Source organism: Amblyomma maculatum, chromosome 3 (genome assembly GCF_055883805.1).
Source record: "Amblyomma maculatum isolate TAMU_Amacu chromosome 3, ASM5588380v1, whole genome shotgun sequence".
Taxonomy (NCBI): domain Eukaryota; kingdom Metazoa; phylum Arthropoda; class Arachnida; order Ixodida; family Ixodidae; genus Amblyomma; species Amblyomma maculatum.
Window position 1 is genome coordinate 95,865,409 of NC_139346.1, and position 16,018 is coordinate 95,881,426.

The 16,018-nt window shown below is 48.3% G+C and overlaps 1 protein-coding gene across 4 annotated transcripts in view; it reads right to left on the bottom strand.

The window, feature by feature from the left end:
* The window catches only part of LOC146195378 (caspase-2-like), a 40,268-nt gene that overhangs the window by 7,421 nt on the left and 16,829 nt on the right, over nt 1-16,018 (bottom strand). For 2 of the 4 annotated variants that reach the window (XM_084597805.1, XM_084597806.1), the window contains exons 4-5: nt 9,315-9,485; nt 4,940-5,162 (exon numbers count right to left, since the gene is read on the bottom strand). In XM_084597805.1, coding sequence (XP_084453931.1) covers nt 4,940-5,162; nt 9,315-9,485 — 394 coding nt within the window. Of the gene's footprint in view, nt 1-3,560; nt 3,706-4,939; nt 5,163-9,314; nt 9,486-16,018 lie in introns of all 4 variants that reach the window. The other 2 variants (XM_084597807.1, XM_084597808.1) reach the window with 2 other exon arrangements.

Sequence of the window (16,018 nt, forward strand, 5' to 3'; positions counted from 1 at the left end):
TTCATCCCGTCGCGTAGTCCGTGTCCGCAGACACGAATGACCTTGAACAGCCGCTAAGAAGACGAAGAAAAAGTAGAAAAACGTTCAATCACCCGCAGCTAATGCTTTCGTTCCATATTCGGTTCAGCAGCGCTGAACCCTTCTAATTTTTATTCAAACCTAGCTCAAGTAACACTAATTCGTTCATTACTTACATTTAATTACGATTATGAATAGATCTCGCATAAATGAAAATATACTAAATTTATTTCTGAAATACTGGTAATAATGACTGCAAAGTATTAAGGGGCATCTACCAATCACTATATATACTTTATGTGCTTTATGAGAAAACTAGACATACTATGTTTTTTAGTTTCTTGTTGCTATAAACGTCCCTCCAAAGAATGTTATTCTTTACCTATAAAGTTTAAAGAGACATCAGCTATTCATCTTACTTCCAATATCCAAAAATTTCGAGGCTTTGAATAAGATCAGTGTGAACGTTTATTTGATTTTGCCTAATAAATTATGAGGAAACGGTTACCCCACCCCAAATAATAGGGCTCTGAAGAATAAATGTACATAAACGTTCTTGATGCTGCCACACTACTGCTCCAGATGGTCACAAAAAGAAATGGTTGACAAAGTAATTTAAAAGTAAACATCAAAATTGTAACATACTGCCACATGCATTGTCGAACGTTCTGAGTGGCATCAGATTTTGTCATCGGTGTGCCTTCCTCATGGAAAGGCGAAGAGGCTGAAAGGTTTTAGAGACTGCAAGCTGCTTAACTTCTGCTTTCTCTATTCTCATCCGTAAAATTGGTGCAGGTGCTGGTGCATTTGCCCTTTTTCCCAGACGGATGCAACCAGTGTAGTCGATACACCACCCCACCCACCACTCGTCGCACAAGATGCCGCCTGCAAGGCATTCCACCCGAATCGAATGCGTACCCGACTCCTCCCCCGGACAGACTGCCCATCACAATCACCCCTCAAGCTAGTGATCTACTGGGCGCAGCAGGTTCCTCGTTGATCACCCATCAGCCACGCATTCCAAGATCCTTCTATGGCGGCCCCTTTGAAATGTTCAATATTGGCTCCACCGCTATGTCTGGGTAGCCGACTAAAAAGACTCCAACGACCACAGCAAACTTGAATACTGCGATGTGTTTCTATATATTATAACAACCATATTAGCTAGAAGCAAATGCAATACGAAAAATAATGCAAGAACGATATGTCTTCTGCCTTCTTCACGACTCGAAACATTTTATTGAAGCATTAGTCTTACAGTGACGCATATTAAAGACCGCATAAGCTTAAATCGCTCAAATGACGGTGCCAGTTTAGCAGAGAAGGAAACTAAAGAACCAAATATGGCGATGTATTGTGATTAAGGTCATTAGAAATGACTCATAGATAATTATAACATTAACATTAGGCTGTACGCAACCCTCCTTTCTAGACGGCCGCGCCACAATCTTGACTAATTACGCGACGTTCCAGCATGACCCTTTGTCGTGTCTCCTCGTGCACAAATCATACACAGCCACCGAAATTGACCTCGATCTCAACATACCCTATTCATACATGATGGTGAGGATCCTCCCTCTTAGGCGATCGGATTCTGCCCTGCACGTGCTTAACGTATACTGCTCCCCGAAAATGAAGCGAGTGACCTTCGCGGACCTCTTTAGCCGTGCGCTTAAAGAGGCGGGTCGTGATACCCTGCTGATTGTGGGTGACTTCAACGCCCCTAGCCAGCTATGGGGCTATCGTAAGGAGGAAGTGCGTGGACGCATGCTGGCAGAACTGGCGTCCACATTGGGCCTCACCCTCCACACCGACCCAGCATTTCCCACCCGCGCAGGCAACTCGGTGACCCGAGACACATGCCCGGACCTCACCTTCACTCGCAACATAAGACACGCAGACTGGATCAACACCGAGGAGACCCTCAGTAGCGACCACTGTATCCTCAACACAACAGTATACACACGCCCCCTGAAGCGCCCCACAACGAAAGCCCGCATCCCCGATTGGACTACCTTTCGCCAAAATTTCCCAACAGAAACTAACACGAACACCACAGAGCAGGGCTACACGACCTGGTCCCAGTAAGTCATGGCGCACCTTCACTCCCATGAGAAACAAATACAGTTCACAGAGGTAGTTACGGACGTGGACAACCACCTCCTGCATCTCTGGGAAGCACGCCGGGGCCTCACGCGCCGCTGGAAGCGTCAGAAACACAAGAAGCTGAAAGCTCGCATTGCGGGTCTCACCAGGCAGGCAGCAGAGTACGCGGCCCAACTCGCTGACTCTAACTGGGTGGACCGTTGCAACACGGCGGCGAGGCAAATGTCGAGCCGTAACACGTGGCGGCTCTTCCGAGCCCTCATCAATCCAACACAGACACGCACGGAAACGCAAAAACACCTACACAAAGCCATGCACTCATTCCAAGGAAACACAATGCAGCTGGCAGTGGAGCTACGCGATCGCTACCTGTGCACAATTCAGGAGCCCCGCGGATCGGCCTATTCCTATGCAGGCAGGGAAATCTCGGAGTTGGATAACCCATTCCGGCTCCACGATCTGCGGGCCAGTCTGGCCAAAATGAAGAAGGGCACTGCGCCAGGCAGGGACAAGGTCACCGTTAAACTTCTGGCGAACCTCCCTGACACGGCGCACCAGTCCCTTCTTGACTATATCAATGCAATCTGGACAGGGGAAACCCCCCTTCCCCTTGAATGGAAGACGGCTCTCGTCACCTTTATTCCCAAAGCTGGGAAACCAGTCGACACGGACAACCTCCGACCCATCTCTCTCACCTCGTATGTGGGCGAATTGATGGAGACAATGGTGCGCGATCGGCTGTCTGAGTACCTTGAACACAACACTTTAGCGGACACCATGTTCGGATTTCGCCAACACAGATCCGCACAGGATGTCCTGCTCCAAATCGACCGCGAAATATTGAACCCCATCACATGCACAAGAAACGACAAAATCGTCCTCGCCCTGGATCTCAAAGGGGCATTCGACAATGTAACACACGAGGTCATACTCACGCACTTGAGTCAAACACACTGTGGCAAGAACACTTTCAACTACATCAAACAATTTCTCACAGACAGACTGTCTTATATCCGAATACAGGATCAGGAACACGGACCTTTTTTGCTCGGCACGAGGGGCACTCCACAAGGCGCAGTGCTGTCCCCTCTGCTATTCAACGTTGCAATGATGCGCTTACCTGCTCTGTTGGGTGCGGTCGAAGGGGTGCAGCACGCGCTGTACGCCGACGACATCACCCTCTGGGCCACACAAGGGCGTCTGGGGGACATGGAGACGAGACTTCAAACGGCTGCTAGCATAGTGGACCGCTATGCCCGCGACAGTGGTCTCCAATGCTCACCGCAGAAATCTGAATTCGTGCATCTGCGCCCCTCGCGCTCATGCTCGACTCAAATCAATCTCACCTTGCAGAGCGGTCCCATTCAAGAATCTAAGGAAATCAGAGTTCTTGGGCTCTTTATACACAACCAGAGACGATGCGACACAATACTCGCCAAGCTCCGGCAGGTGGCGGACCAGGTGGGCCGCATGGTCCGCCGGGTTTCCAACAAGCGCGGTGGGTTACGATGCAAGGACGCTTTGCGGCTGGCGAACGCATTCGTGACCAGTCGAATCTTGTATTCGACTCCCTACCTCCACCTGCGGAAACAGGAGGAGGATACTCTCGAAGTTATCCTCCGTAAAATTATGAAACGAGCACTGGACCTCCCAGTCTCCACCTCTACCAGCCGTCTCATGGCGCTGGGTGTGGTGAATACTTTCAAGGAGCTTCGGGAGGCCCACCTCACCAATCAGTACACGCGTCTAACAAAGACAGAGTCGGGTCGCCGTCTTCTTGTCCGACTTCACATCCTACACACCCAACTCACAGAGGAGAGGTGTCGCATTCCCGAAAAATGGAGACGCGCCCTCCATGTGCGGCCTCTCCCCGCCAACATGTCCAACGAGAACCATAATGGTCGGCGCCTGGCGCGGGCGGAAGCCTTGGACCGCCATTATGGAAGCAAACCAGGAGTTTTTATGTGGACGTCTCCGGCCCAAACCCTAGGGGTTGGTACACAGCCGCGGTCATCCACAAGGGCAAAACAGTAGATGGCCTTACGTTCAAGGCCCAGTCACCAACACACGCAGAAGAGGTTGCCATCGCCCTCGAAGCCTCTGACTCCTCCTCCAAACACATCATAACCGACTCGCGAGGGGCTTTTCGGAACGTCCAACAAGGGTGGACTGCTCCCCTAGCTTACCGCATATACCAAAATTGCAGTCGAGATTCGGATCCCGCGTACCGATCTCTCGTTTGGGCTCCAGGTCATCAAGGTCTCCAAGGGAATGAGGCAGCCGACGCCGCCACCCGCGCACTTTCTCTCCGGGCATTTCCAACGGAACCCAACGCGGACCAGGATTTTGATTTCAGCCCAGTTTACAAATTTAAAGAAATATGTGAATATTACAGATCTACCCACCAAACTCTTCCCACCCCGTGCAAAGGGCTGGGGAAGGCTAACTAGCGGGTGCTCCTGCGCCTGCTCTCCAATACAATGTTGTGCCCGGTTATTCTAAAACATTTTGATCCGCAATTCGACGGGCTGTGCTCGCACTGTAGGGAGGTGTCTGACACCTACCACATGGTGTGGGCCTGCCAGAAAAACCCATCTTTGCCCCCTATCCCCAACCCCACCCGAGAGAACTGGGAGGCAACCCTGTCCGGCTGCTGCACCCTAGAGGCCCTAAAGGTCTTAACGCAGCGCGCCCGGGCTACGGCAAACGCCAATGGAGTGCCTGTCTAGGCATCCCACCAAGTGTATATACCTGTATGTATTATAATAAATGTTTTCACAACCACCACCGCCACAATCGGCAGTGAAACACATACCTGCACGAGAACACTGCACAAAGAACAGTTTTGGCTTCCCTTGAAGGTGCGGGCAGTTTTCCTCGCTGAACAGTTCAAAAACGTCATGACGCAAGTTTAGGAGATGGCCATCAGCCCCATAAATCTCGCCTTGAATCCCATGCGACATAAGAATCACCACAAGACAGTCGACTTCCTGCTGCTCCTCCTGGCAAGCTGCATGGGACAGTAACGCCTCCATTTCCTGCGCGACAAAAGAAAACTGGAGTGTAGCAGAACACAATACCTACATTGTGCGCTGGCATCAAACTCCTTCACTACCCGCTAACCACCACATCACTTAGAGTAAGAGACTCCACTTTATGCAGCATGCTTGGCTAGGTATTACATGCACGTAATTTGTTTCAAGCCATCCAGCAAGAGTAGCAAACAGATATGGCACTAGAAGGCCATAAGTGCGCCGTGAGCAAGACATGTAAAAGTGGACAGCCCGCAACAGAGGGGCCTGTAGAGAGGTCCAGGTTAACGAATGGTCTGTGGGATGAAACGTGAGCATTCCTCAATACGGGGCTTCTGCGGCAATAATTTCTAAACGGGAAAGCATGCTTACAGGTTCCTCAAATATTTAGTGCTACATTTCCATGTCTCAAAGTTCGGGCAAGACCTTAGAAAATGGTTTCGAGTTGATTCGCTCGGTTTCGATTGATTTGCGGAGTTCATCGTGCCAAAGCTGCACAGGTCATTAGGGGTGCCATAAAGATGTGTTGCCGATACATTCGACCACCTGATGCCCTTCAGCGCGCACTAACATTGCACAGGACATGGGCTACTTGCTTTGTGTCTCCATCGAACTGAGGCCGCCGTAGTCTGGATAGAAACCAGGCGCTCGGGATCAGAAATTGTGTTCCTTTATCACTAAGCCTCCGTGGCAGTTTAAAATGGTTTCCAGCGATTGGCGGTCAAAGTATTTAGTTCAAGATATGGCTAGATCATTCGCTGGCATCCTTTTAATAATGTCCTCGTAATATAGAGCTCAAAACATAGATTTCAAAGCCGTCCCGCATTTGCATTTTACAACCTACGTATGTTTTTGTTATATACTAATTTAGGAAGCTCAAAATTTGCCTTCCAGCAGGAACTCATATGTTGCGCAAGCTGAACTAAAAATATGCTCTTTATGAGAAAACCAGACATACTTTGTTTTCTCAGTTTCTCGTGGCTATAAATGTCCCTTCAATGACTATAATTCTTTACACATAAAAGTTAGAGACATCAGCTATACAATTTAGTTCCCGATATCCAAAACTTACAAGACTTTAACAATATCAGTGAAAGCGTCTATTTGATTTTGCCTTAAAAATTATGAGAAAATGGTAACCGCACACAAAATAATTGGGCTCTGAAGAATAAATGCACATAAATGGCCGTGATGCTGTTACACGACTGCTCCAGAATGTCACAAAAAAAAGACGGTTGACAAAATAATTTCGCAGTGAACATTCAAATTGTAAAATACTGCCACATGCATTGTGGAACTATCTGAGTGGCATCAGTTTTTGTTTGTCATCGGTGCGGCTTCCTGGTTGAAAGACAAAGAGAGCGAAGAACTTCAGTGACTGGAGGCCGCCTAACCTCTGCTTTCCCTATTCTCATCCGTGAAATTGGTGTAGGTGCTGGTACAAATATGCCCTTTTACCCGGACGGAAGCAACCAGCGTAGTCAAGACACCACCCCACCCACCGCTCATGGGACAAGATGCCGCCTGCAAGGCATTCCACCCGAATGGAATGCGTACCTGAGTCTTCCCGCTGAAAAATGCCCGTCACAACGGCTGCTCAAACTAGTTATCTACAGGGCGCCACAGGTTCCTCCATCCATTAGCCATGCATTCAGCCATGCATTCCAAGATCCTTCTATGGCGACCCCTTTCAAATGTTCAAGATTGGCTACACCGCTACGACCATGTAGCCGCCTACAACGACTGTAACGGTCACCGTAATTTGCGAAATTAGTACTTCGCTCTTGAGGACTCCACCAAGATGTGGTTCGAAAATCATTAGTCGACCTCCACGATTTGGCAAGGATTTCGTAGTCAGCTATTGCTTGATTAAGAGGAAAGAAAAGGCTGAACAGGCTTCCCAGTGCCGAGTTCACAGCCCCAGCGAAAGCGTCATGATGTTGGTTGCGAACAGGACCCCACTTTTACGCCCTGAACCGACCATGGCCGAAACCAAAAACAGTTGTTTTATTGTACAATGTAAAGAAGCAGTTCTTTGCTGGTGTTTCCGCAGCCTCTCTTTACCCCTGTAGAGGAATTTGTTCGCAAAGCTACCACAAGGGAACGGATGCAGCAGCTATGAGCCGTCCAGTATGACCGCATGCTCAACTCTCAGCCGTCGACAGCATACCGGTTACTGCAGCACTCCGTTTTCCTCCAATCGCCGGCGCTAGGCCTCTGCCGTATTTCCCCTCCACAGCCTTTGATGTTTTAACTCTCAACGATTCGTCATTGCCGGCCTCGTGTGGGTGTCCAGCTATTCTTCACGCGCCCTCGTCGACTGCGTTTCTCACCGTCGGAGCAGTTTATCGCCGCATCGTCGACGTTTTCGCACCGACATTTCGGACACCCTACATGCTTTCGACCAGGCCACGAACGCAGCGTGCACCTGTTGACCACGAGTACTCGTGAAATGGTGAACAATTTTCTTTTTGTCGGTTTTCCGAAAGGCGTTTTGGCGTCCGGTGTTACCAACTTTGCAATATGTTAGGTATGTACTGAAGAGTATCGTTATTGGCTTCACCTTATAAACATGGATTCGTTTCTTTGATTCTGATCAGGCCGCATTATTGCAGAACATGCTCGCGATAGCCGTCTTCGCCTGCTCTAAGAAATTATGAAAAATTGGTGTCCGCGACAGGACGAAGCCGTGCATTCGTTTTATGAAAGTGTGTAATAGAAAGGAATCATGAGATCTCGGATGAATCACTCACACTAGGTGAACGCTTAAGACATCAGAGCGCTGAACTGCGTACGTGGGTTTCAGCCGAGCAGGAGAAAGAAGGCGAAGCGCCGGCACCGGAACCTGAGCATGCCTAATTGTGATTTGAATAGGAACGTACACAGGAGTGCGACCGCGCTAAGGCGCTTGCTGAACAGGATCGACGGGAACGTGCATGGTAACGATAGGCTGAGGAAGAAAGACTGCAGCTCTAATTAAAGATTGCTGAAGCTGGCGGATGGTCTTGAGAACACCGTGTCCCTGTCTCTTGCTTTACCTGCGATTAGCGCACGTTAGCTTATTCCGCGTTTTGATGAGTGGAGCGAAGATCTGTCATGTATATTAGGCGTTTTGAGCGGTTGTGGAGGGGCACAACTGGGACACAACATAAAACAATGTACTGACTTAGTGGTGATCAAACAGTTTATCACAAAATGTCATAGCCGTCTGGTGGCATTCCTTCGGGAAATGAAGTGTACATCTTTGGATAAGAGGGATGAGGCAACAGATAATTTTCTTTTCTAGAAGCCCAGCGGCAAGGAAATCTTCTTTCATTCAAACATTCGCACGAGATGGACACTCCTAGATAAAAAGATGTTCCGGCGATTATACAGTCAGACAGGTGCCTTTTGTGCAATAGGACTGGGTGCAAGGCATCTGCCTCGGGAAGCTAAAACATCCGTATTAGGTTTACTTCTGGAAAACTTGACATGATGCATTATTTTAATGGAGGCTAAATGCAGGATACTCCATTACGTAGTGATTGATGTCAGCGCACGTAAATAACATCAAATGACAAATTGTTCTAGGAGCCTTCTACTGCGATGGCAGTTTCTCTTTTCCTCCTATATTCCCTTCTAGCTCCTTCCTGCAATGGCGCGTATGAGGCATCCGCCTGGAAATAAATCATTTATGCAATTTTCCTTAGTTGAAACAACACAAATCACCTTATTCAATATTGATACAAGCTATAGCCGACGACGAAGCGGAGACAATCAGTGGCTAGTTGGCGTAGACGAAGTGGTTGCTGGTTGGCGTAGACGACGAAGTTGGTTGCCTGGAACCGCGCTCAGACCGCTGCTCGGATCACTTTCGAACTTCGGCAGTCTTCTAGGCTCAGGGCGTCGCCTGGACGTTTAGCGCAATACCCGTTACAATATTGAATTCCCAGACGGAAGATGACAACAGGTTTCGTAGTTGCGGTCTGATGGCTAAGTTTATAAACCTAAAGTTTTCGCTGAACAATCATGTCGCACAGCCGACGAGATTCTGTGGTTTCACTGACATTCCAAAACGCAGCTCGTACTTGATCTAGAAAAAAATTGCTTAAGAAAACGTCATGTAGGCAAATATATGAGATGAAGCAGGCGAGCAAGGCCAAAAACATGGTAACTTACACTGACAGAGAGATTCCTGTGCTCAGTGCACTCAAAGTGCAGCGCCGTGAAGAGCATCTTCATGCGGCGTACATCAAGTTCAGAAGCCTCTCGCTCCTGGGCATGGTCTCCGAACTCATTATTATTGATTATAATGCATTTGCCTCTAGGAGAGCGAGCCATCCTGTAAATCTGTAAAATAAAGGTCGAAAATATTTGTACACGCAGACGCACAAAGCACCACTTGTGATTGCGGTTACATATGGTTAAATACGTGCAACTTGCACCCGCTTACAGAATCGTGTCACTGGTTAGCCTTCAAGACTATTTCGTAGATAAATATTCTCTCATTTACAAACAAATATATAAATATATAAGCTCATAAAGAAAAGCGTAAAGTACATCTCAGCATTGTCACCGCAGCAGCAAGGGTATAATGCTCCGAGAGGGAAGAATGAAAAATGAAAAGAGCTCCTATGCGGTAAAATTACTGTCGCGGCTGTAGTTGTGAAATTTAAATTAAAAACTCTTTGATAACGTTCAGATAGTGTTCGCAAAATGACCGCTAATTAAATGGCGATAAGAGTACAAGTTGTCTAGAATTTGGCTCATACAAGAAATCTAAATGACCCGAACAAGCTCACCCTGCCGAAACAACCAGGAATTTATCAAACGCTGTATATATCCTTTCAGCCTACAGCCTACATGCAAACCAGCTATGTACTTGCAGTGTCCCTCTTTCCGCTTGTCGCAAGCCACGGCACGCCAGTGGAAAAGAAGAAGAGGTTGGCACTAGGCTCCTTAGCGCGAGCAGCGCAATAAAAGAACAGTTAGAAACCAAACGCTGCTGGACCTGGTTATCCCTCGTTTTCGCTCTGGTATATATGGTGACCCGGCATAGACCACGCAACCACGCCCTCCTACATGAATTCCGCTGGCTTTTCCACCCCTCCTACAGCCGGCGACCCACCCCAGGACTCTCGGCATAGCGGCGCTTCGTTGGCCGCATTTCAACCAATCAACCTGACACCATTTTGGCCCAACGGCCCTCGTGCCTGGCTACTCCAGGCTGAGGCACATTTCCACTTGCGGTGTATCACCAGACAGGAGACGAAGTTCCTCCATCTCGTGACCTCTGGAACACCTGTGTTTGCTCGCCCTCGCCGCCTGTCTGGAGGACGCCTCACTGTCGCTCGCCGCGAGTTTAAACACATGCTTGAACTAGGCATTGTGCGCCCTTCTTACAGCAACTGGGCATCGCAACTTCACATGGTACCAAATAAAGATCCGGACGACTGGAGGTCATGTGGAGATTACCGCACCACCAATGCTCACACCTTACCAGATCGGTATCCATTCCCTCACATATAGGACTTCTCATAAAACTTCTCTAAAACGTGGAGCCCGCTGATATTCTGAAAACGGCTATTACCACGCCATTCGGCATCTTGGAGCATGTGAGGATGCCTTTAGGTTTCGCAACGCTGCCCAGAAGTTTCAGCGAACAATGAACGAGGTTACGCGAGGCCTCGACTTCGTGTTCGCCTACATCGATGATGTCCTCGTCGCAAGCTCCTCCGAGGATCAGCACGCAGCTCACCTGCGCGCACTTTTCTAGCGCATTGATGAATACGGCCTCGTTATCAGTTCGGACAAGTTCCTTTTCGGCGTCGCTGCAATTTAGTTTCTCGGCCATTCTGTCACTGCAGAAGATATCTGCCTCTCGACAGCAAAGTAAAGGTCGTTCAAGATTTTCCACCCCTACTTCACTTAAGAAGCTCAGAGAATTCATGGGCCTTCTGAACTTTCACCGGCGCTTTCTCCCCAAGTGTGCCAATTTCCTGAAGCTTCTAACCGACCTTTTGGCTGCCAAAAAAGATCCAGCTGCGACACTTGAGTGTGCTAATGACACTGCAGCTGTATTCGCTGCTGCGAAGAAGGCGCTCACAGACGCCCCTTTGCTAATATATCCCGCTCTTGACGCTCCCCTGGTTTGGTTGGTTTGGTTTGTGGGGTTTAACGTCCCAAAGCCAGTCGGGCTATGAGAGAAGCCGTAATGGGAACTCCGGAAATTTCGACCACCTAGTGTTCTTTAACGTGCAGTGACATCGTACAGCACACGGGCGCCTTGCTTTTCACCTCCATAGAAAAGCGCCCGCCGAGGCCGGGATTCGATCCCGCATCCTTGGGAAGAGTAGTCCAGGGCCGTAACCAGTGCGCCGCCCCGGCGGGTCTTGACACTCCCCTGCGTCTTGTCACTGATGCATCTTGCATTTCAGTCGGCGCAGTACTTGAGCAGCTCGTCTCTAGCTGACAGCCTCTAGGTTTTTCTCGCAAAAGCTAAAGCCACCAGTGGCTACGTACAGCACCTTTGGTCGAAAACTCCTCGCGGTGCACCTCTCCATCAAGCACATCCGCCACTTTCTGAAGGGTTGGAACTTTTACGTCGTTATAGATCATAAGCCCTCGACGCTTGTCTTCCAAGGAAATCACAGCATCCACACAGAACGGGAGATTCGCCAACTGTCCTTTATCTCAGAGTTTACAGTGGATCTCTCTCACGTCTATGACCGGAAAATGCTGCTGCTGATGCAGTTTTCAGTGTCGGTGCCATGACGTTCGACTCACCAGTGGACGTGGAAGAGTTATCAACTGCACAGCACAATGACCCACAGCTGCATCGCCTTCTTTGCTCGTTCACGTCCCTGTCCTTCCCTGAATGTACGCTGTCGTTTTCCTTCGCGTAAACTCTTCCATTCCTTGACAGTAAACAGACCTGCTAAACATTTAACCCGCACGCTTACCGTTTTAATGTCCTGGTTTTACAAAAGCATAAGTGACTGCTAACATTCTGTTTTTCAAACTCTTCGTCATATTGAGTTTCTGACAACATCAGTATGCACTGGCGAAACCTCTAAAAAAAGTGCGTGTAGCACCAGTCTCTATAACTTATTATCAGCGTCAAGGATATAATTTGCTATTCGCACCCGAGCAAGCATTTTACGCTTTGTTTCCGCCAAACAATTTACACTAAATATGCTGTATGAGGAGCTCCTCCCCATAAAAATTCAAAACGTTATTGTATCTCTGAAATTGAAACTTTTTATTATACCCCTCTAAACTTAACAAAGTTGTACTATGCATGAATCGCTTATTTGGCCTAGAAGTAGTATCCTAGCTCATTTTCCTGATATCGGCCGTTTGCGATGATCAATCTCTTACAGACATGCACCAGTCAGCCCCAGTAACTATACTGTAGCAAAAGCGTGTCCTGTTTAACAGTTAAACACCTGATACTCCACAGACATCTTTTTCTTATGACCTCATATTTTTGTATATAATACCGTACCATTCAAGCAGAATATGCACTAGTTTGTATATTGCAACTCCGCGATACCAGGGAAGAACGCCTCCCTTTTTGGCTGTATTTGCCCTACAGCTGCAAATAACCCACTTCCTTTTGAGCTACGTATTTAAAAAAAAAAAAAAAAAAAAACATAGCAGCCCAATGAGTAGGAAAGTGATGTGAGAAATAACATCTGCAAGAAACAAATGTGGCGTATACTGTGATCAAAGCATATCTGGAGACAGTGCAAGTTGCCAGCCTGCCAACCGTTCACAAGCTTACTCTGAAAATTTCGTTGGTTCTTTCGACCCTATTCAAGCAACATATAAAAACATTCATTCCTGAAGCCACTTTCATACATACTTTCTGGTGCTTGATGGCTCCTCAACTTTCCTATTAACGATTTCAAGTCATATTGAGGTAGCTGAAGCAAATGCGCTACTCCCATGCACATCGTGAAGAAGTTACATTTTTCAATTGTTGTATTGCGTTGCGTTTTGTGGCACATACTCAGCTGTCTGCAAAGATCGCTAGCCTTTCCAGGGACAAATACAGTCCCTGCAGATCCTACGCGCGCAGAGTACTGGCACAAAGGCAAAAGAAAAATTGGCCGGGACTCAGCTCAGCTAGGCCAGGATATGCGTAGCGAAAACATGTTTACCTGGCGCTAGGCTGTCTACACCTCTCCAATCCAATCTAATCCCATCCAATCCAGGGTAATCCAATCCAATCTAGTCTTATCTAATCCAATCCAAATCAATCTAATCTAATCAAATCCAGTTCAATCAAGTAAAGTTTATTCCAGGCACTCGCTCTCGACTGGGACGCTAAACGTGCCCGTCTCTCAGCGGCACACTACTGCAATTAGATAGTCGTTCTGAACGCCGTTCTTGTCTCCTGAGCCCGGTGTTTCCTTTTCGACTTTTTCCGATGTCGATTCCTATCCTCCTCCTGCTTGGCAGCCTTGTCGCTACCCATACGTGCCCTCAACTGGGACGCACGCGAACTCCCATTTTCAATCCCCCGATCGCTTATATGACAGAGCTGGTGAAGCGATAGGAGGCGGACACAACGACGTCACGAGCCAAGCGGCGTCGAGGCGGCTAGGCGCGCGGTGTGACGTTATGCCAAACGGTTCGGTGAGCGCTCGACGTCGGCCAGCTGCGGCGGTGGTTAGGCATCGGCCAAGGCTATTCTGTGCGCCACCCGCCGTTTGTGTGTGTGTGTGTGTGTGTGTGTGTGTGTGTGTGTGTGTGTGTGTGTGTGTGTGTGTGTGTGTGTGTGTGTGTGTGTGTGTGTGTGTGTGTGTGTGTGTGTGTGTGTGTGTGTGTGTGTGTGTGTGTGTGTGTGTGTGTGTGTGTGTGTGTGTGTGTGTGTGTGTGTGTGTGTGTGTGTGTGTGTGTGTGTGTGTGTGTGTGTGTGTGTGTGTGTGTGTGTGTGTGTGTGTGTGTGTGTGTGTGTGTGTGTGTGTGTGTGTGTGTGTGTGTGTGTGTGTGTGTGTGTGTGTGTGTGTGTGTGTGTGTGTGTGTGTGTGTGTGTGTGTGTGTGTGTGTGTGTGTGTGTGTGTGTGTGTGTGTGTGTGTGTGTGTGTGTGTGTGTGTGTGTGTGTGTGTGTGTGTGTGTGTGTGTGTGTGTGTGTGTGTGTGTGTGTGTGTGTGTGTGTGTGTGTGTGTGTGTGCGTGCGTGCGTGCGTGCGTGCGTGCGTGTGTGTGTGTGTGTGTGTGTGTGAAGGTGATGAACGCATACTAGCAGATTCATGCCAATCAGGCAGCGAAATGGCATGTCTGCAAACGTAACGCTGCACGCAGAACGGTTGCGTCACAATTTGTTAAAAAAGGGAACTCCGGCGCTAAATGAATGTTCGTTAGTGATGCTTTACGAGTGCACAGCGCCTCAGAAGCGGCAAGAAAGGAAAACCCGTCTGATGAAGTATCTGTTTTGTATGCCGTGTTCCACTCGCCACTTTGGTTTCACGGCAACGGCTGCCGTTCAGAGTAGCTATGGCAACTGTACGCGGAATTGTACACGCTCAGGAACACCCAGGCGATGTTAGCCAAAAATTTCAAAACACCGCTGTTTATTTTCTACGCAGCCAAATAATTCACGCGCCAGCGTAAAGAAGTGTATTAGATCGGACATTTTATTGACAATTATGTCAACACCCTTTCAGTCAGCGTGACAAGCCTCGAAAATTTGCCCTTTATGGCACCTGATTTTGCTTCGTACTCTTATTTTCTTCTGTCGATGCTTTTAGTGCCAAAGCTCACCCCTACCGACCAAGAATATTGCCCGATCTTGTTTGTGCCCTCGCTGTGATTGGCTAAGCTGTTCCTTGAGCTCAAAACCACGTGACCTTCCATGGGTAATTCAAACCAAGTCTAATATAGCAGCTTCAACGCGCCAGTATCGCCAACGGAACTTTCAAGTTCGCCGGCCAATAGAGTAATATAGCTTCTGAACACCATAACCTCTTGTAGAGCTTTCGCAGAAAAAGGATCATCAGAGCGGATTGCAATCGCTCGGGTTCGGTCCTGGATCCTTGGTTTCGGAAGTCTAGCCTCTTGACCACTGAGCCAACGCGGCGGATCCTTTCTCTCTTATAACCAGGTGAGCGTTTGAAACGGTGTCTCTAACAGGAGGCAGCAAACAATTGCCAACTGCGACAAAGCGCGCTGTTGCATGGAAGCTGATTTCGGAGACCGCGGTTACGCCTCCGCAATTTGACGCGGAGGCTCCCCAGCGGCGCCATATGCACACTGAAATCCCTGCCAATTTCTTGCTTTATGTTTTTGGTCATGTACAGTCAGAGACAGTATGAGAGGGAACAAAACATGAGCAATCATTAAAAAAATACTCCATATTTATGATTGATAAGCACAGTTGTTTTTTTTTCAGTTTCTAACCAGTTTTACTCTGGATGCATCCAAAGGTCGTCCTAATATTCAATAGACAAATACTGAGAATATTGGCACTTTTACGAGAGAAATTTGGCCCCTTTCATACTGGTCATGGCTGTCCATGCTACCTAGTCCAGAATTCTTGGTGCGCTATCATTCACAATGTTTTGCATTCTTCTCTGCCGTCCTCGTCTGTGTTCGATTCCTGTTTACCAACAACACGCACAAACTAGCCCGACTCCTCGCGTTAACGCAATTGAAATACATATTGGAGCCTTACAGAATGCAGCCTCATACCCCCGTCAAGCGCCCAAAATAAAGTGCACTTACGGCGAGTATCACTTACTAAATGTGCACTCTACCGCTGCTGAACAGCTTAACATAAGTGTATTTGCCAAAGTGTGCACTGAAGTCGGAGTGCGTTAGCAAAACAGACTTTGAGGGCCGAGTGGGTAGCCTCGCCCGCAGATTTCTTCGTCACG